A 2,775-nucleotide genomic window follows, 5' to 3' on the forward strand; every position below is an offset into this window, starting at 1 on the left:
CATTACAGAGAGAGGCATTCACGACTAAAAACTAAGAGAGGAAGGTATCCACGATCTCCCTTAAGTTTTGCTAAAGCACATCTAGATGTGCTCTAAGTATTGCTTATCTAAGTCCTATGTCATTGATTTTATGCTAAGATTCGTGCAAGCCTTTCTAGACACACCCATCTCCCTTCGGTAAAATAGGGATAGTTCGTTATGGCTATAACTAAACGAGATCAAAAGGAAGTGCGCCGTAAATAATGGGATTGCATGCAGACTTGGGAAGGAGGGTGTATACAGAATACAAGGATCTCGATCGTTACCGGAGGATTCTCTCGATGGCGACCGGCTCCATTGCCGTTCGCTTTCATCTTTTGATTCGCCGGCTTCTCCGACGTGCCCTTCTCTTCCGTCGGCTTCTCTGACATGCCCTTCTCTTTCATCTCAGGATTGGCCGACGCAAGCTTTAAAGATGACGGCTCCGTCGGCTTCACTGACCTGGGAGCTACTTTGGGTGGCGTGGGGTGGTAATTCGATGTAGTCATGGAAGGCTAGGTATGCGAGGCGTGGGGTGGGAGGCGTGGGGTGGAAGTATACGATCTATGTCGTGAAAAGCTTCGTATTTATAGGGGATTCTCTAACAACCGATCACAAGGAAATATTGGGAATTTGGGATCTCACGAAGAGGTAGTTTTAGATCACGTAATGTTTATTTATAGGGGATTCTCTAACAACCGACCACAAGGAAATATTGGGAATTTGGGATCTCACGAAGAGGTAGTTTTAGATCACGTAATGTTTTTTTAGCTAGTTTTTTTATTTTGAGAATTTTTTAGCAAGTTTAGATCAGTAATCTCAACCGCGAAGCATTTGGGCTTCTTGTGCTTTCTTATACGGGCCTATGGGAGGAGCCCATTTTAAATGTGAACATGAGAAAGGAAGCGAGGACTCCAATAGGCGCGACGAGCCCCGTCCCAATTATTTAGGACGGGCATGCGCGAGGGCGCTTCATCCTCACTGCCACGACTCTCCAAAAACGGTTCCTCTGCCTCTACGTCCTCTCGATTCCCTCTTCCTCTGCGTCCCCACTCTCCCAACAATCTGGCTTCTGGAACGGTGAGTTATCCTTCCTGTCAATTTTGTTAGTAGTTCTCTAGTAGCAGCACATACGATGGCCTTCTTCTTGTCAATTTCTTGTTCTCCTGCTCCTTTATTTTGTGCGCACAGATTCATATGCCTGCAACATGTAGTCCGTTGTCTTATGAGAATTTTGCACACAGATTCATCTGCATGCAACATCTAGTCCGTTGTCTTGTCAATTTCTTGTTTTTCTCCTGCTTCTTTAGTTTGTACACACAGTTTCATCTGCATGGGCGATGAACAATTCATAGATACATGTTTATTCTTGATTGTTGATGCAGTTGTTTAGATAATATTTCAAGAGCGTAAATTTTGATTGTTAAGTCGCATATACTCCCTCTGCAAGGAAATATAACAACTTTTGGTTCACTACTTTAGTGATTTCTTTATAGAGGGAGTACTTGTTTAGTTTAAATTGTTCATGCACTTGTTTACATAAACTTCCAATAGCGCCAGAATTACTATACTATCTGCCGTCATATTCATCTCGGCTTATTGTTATCATGTTGTTCTCATGCTTCATGTCTTATACTGGTTTCATCAAATACAGTCCTTCGACATGGCGTTCAAGAAAGATTATGCTGCTAGGGCAGATGGAAATACCGAAATTTTTGTGAAGTACACGAACAAGGCTAGCTGTGTTGAGTACTGCATTGGCAGATTCAAATACTGGCTGCGGAACGACGACAAGAAGATAGTTGCACTGGATGTGGAGTTCACCTGGCCCCGTGGTCCGACACAGATGGCTGCCGTGGTCCAGTTATGCGTTGGCATCTACGTCCTTGTGTACCACATAAGTGTTGCTGATGAGCACTGCGACCTGCTTGCCGCCTTCCTGCTCGACGAGGAGTACACCTTTGTTGGGGTGGACATCAACAGTGACGAGAAAAAACTCGAGCGTGTTGGTCTGGTGGTACGAAACTTTGTGGATATCCAGAATATGTGGAGAGTGCTTGATCTAGTGACGATTAAGCCAAAGTATGGCTTGGCTGACTACGCTGGTTCCATCATCCACCACAGCTACAACAAGATGAAGGATGCTATCGCAGAAGATGACCACCATATATGGGCAGAAGCACCCTTGCCCTTGAAGAACATCTATTATGCTTCCAGGGACGCGTATGCCACCTACGATGTATACGGGCACTTGGTGAACTTCCAGAAGGGGTTCGAGAGTCTGTGCAAGCATCTCGCCAAACCATCTAGGCGGTCGAGGAAGTTCGGAAGGAAGAATGAATCAACCTAAAATGTTTCTTCTATTTATCTAGCTGATAGTGTGTAAACCTTATTATACTGCTAGTAAGTTGTAAGTTCAAATTTCCTGCAAGTTGAATCATCCTTTATTCTAGCTGTCTTGCCTAATTTGATCCACGTTCACGAGATATTATACTTAAGACGTTTATTTTGTTTCAGTTTTGCTAGTTATGATACAGAATGCGATAGCCATTTTTACCAAAAGATTATTTCAGATTTATAATGAATACTGTTCTCAACTGGGTTTGAATAGAGAAATTTTATTTTTTTAATTTCATAGAGAAAGTTCATTTTTTTTAATCAAAAGAAGGGTCGCCCCCTCTGATGTTCCATTAACAGAAACCACATGGTCTTTCAAGCCCCTGATACAAACTACAGCTAGAAACTAAAGTAATCAAC

The 2,775-nt window shown here is 43.0% G+C and overlaps 1 protein-coding gene across 1 annotated transcript; it reads left to right on the plus strand.

Annotated features, from left to right (window-relative positions):
• Positions 1–1,681: 1,681 nt before the first annotated feature.
• On the plus strand, positions 1,682–2,368 carry LOC109760825 (uncharacterized). The gene has a single exon (XM_020319631.1). It carries the CDS (start codon positions 1,682–1,684, stop codon positions 2,366–2,368), a length of 687 nt encoding a protein of 228 aa, XP_020175220.1.
• The last annotated feature ends 407 nt before the right edge of the window (positions 2,369–2,775 follow it).

Source organism: Aegilops tauschii, chromosome 7 (genome assembly GCF_002575655.3).
Source record: "Aegilops tauschii subsp. strangulata cultivar AL8/78 chromosome 7, Aet v6.0, whole genome shotgun sequence".
In the NCBI taxonomy this organism is placed as follows: Eukaryota; Viridiplantae; Streptophyta; class Magnoliopsida; order Poales; family Poaceae; genus Aegilops; species Aegilops tauschii.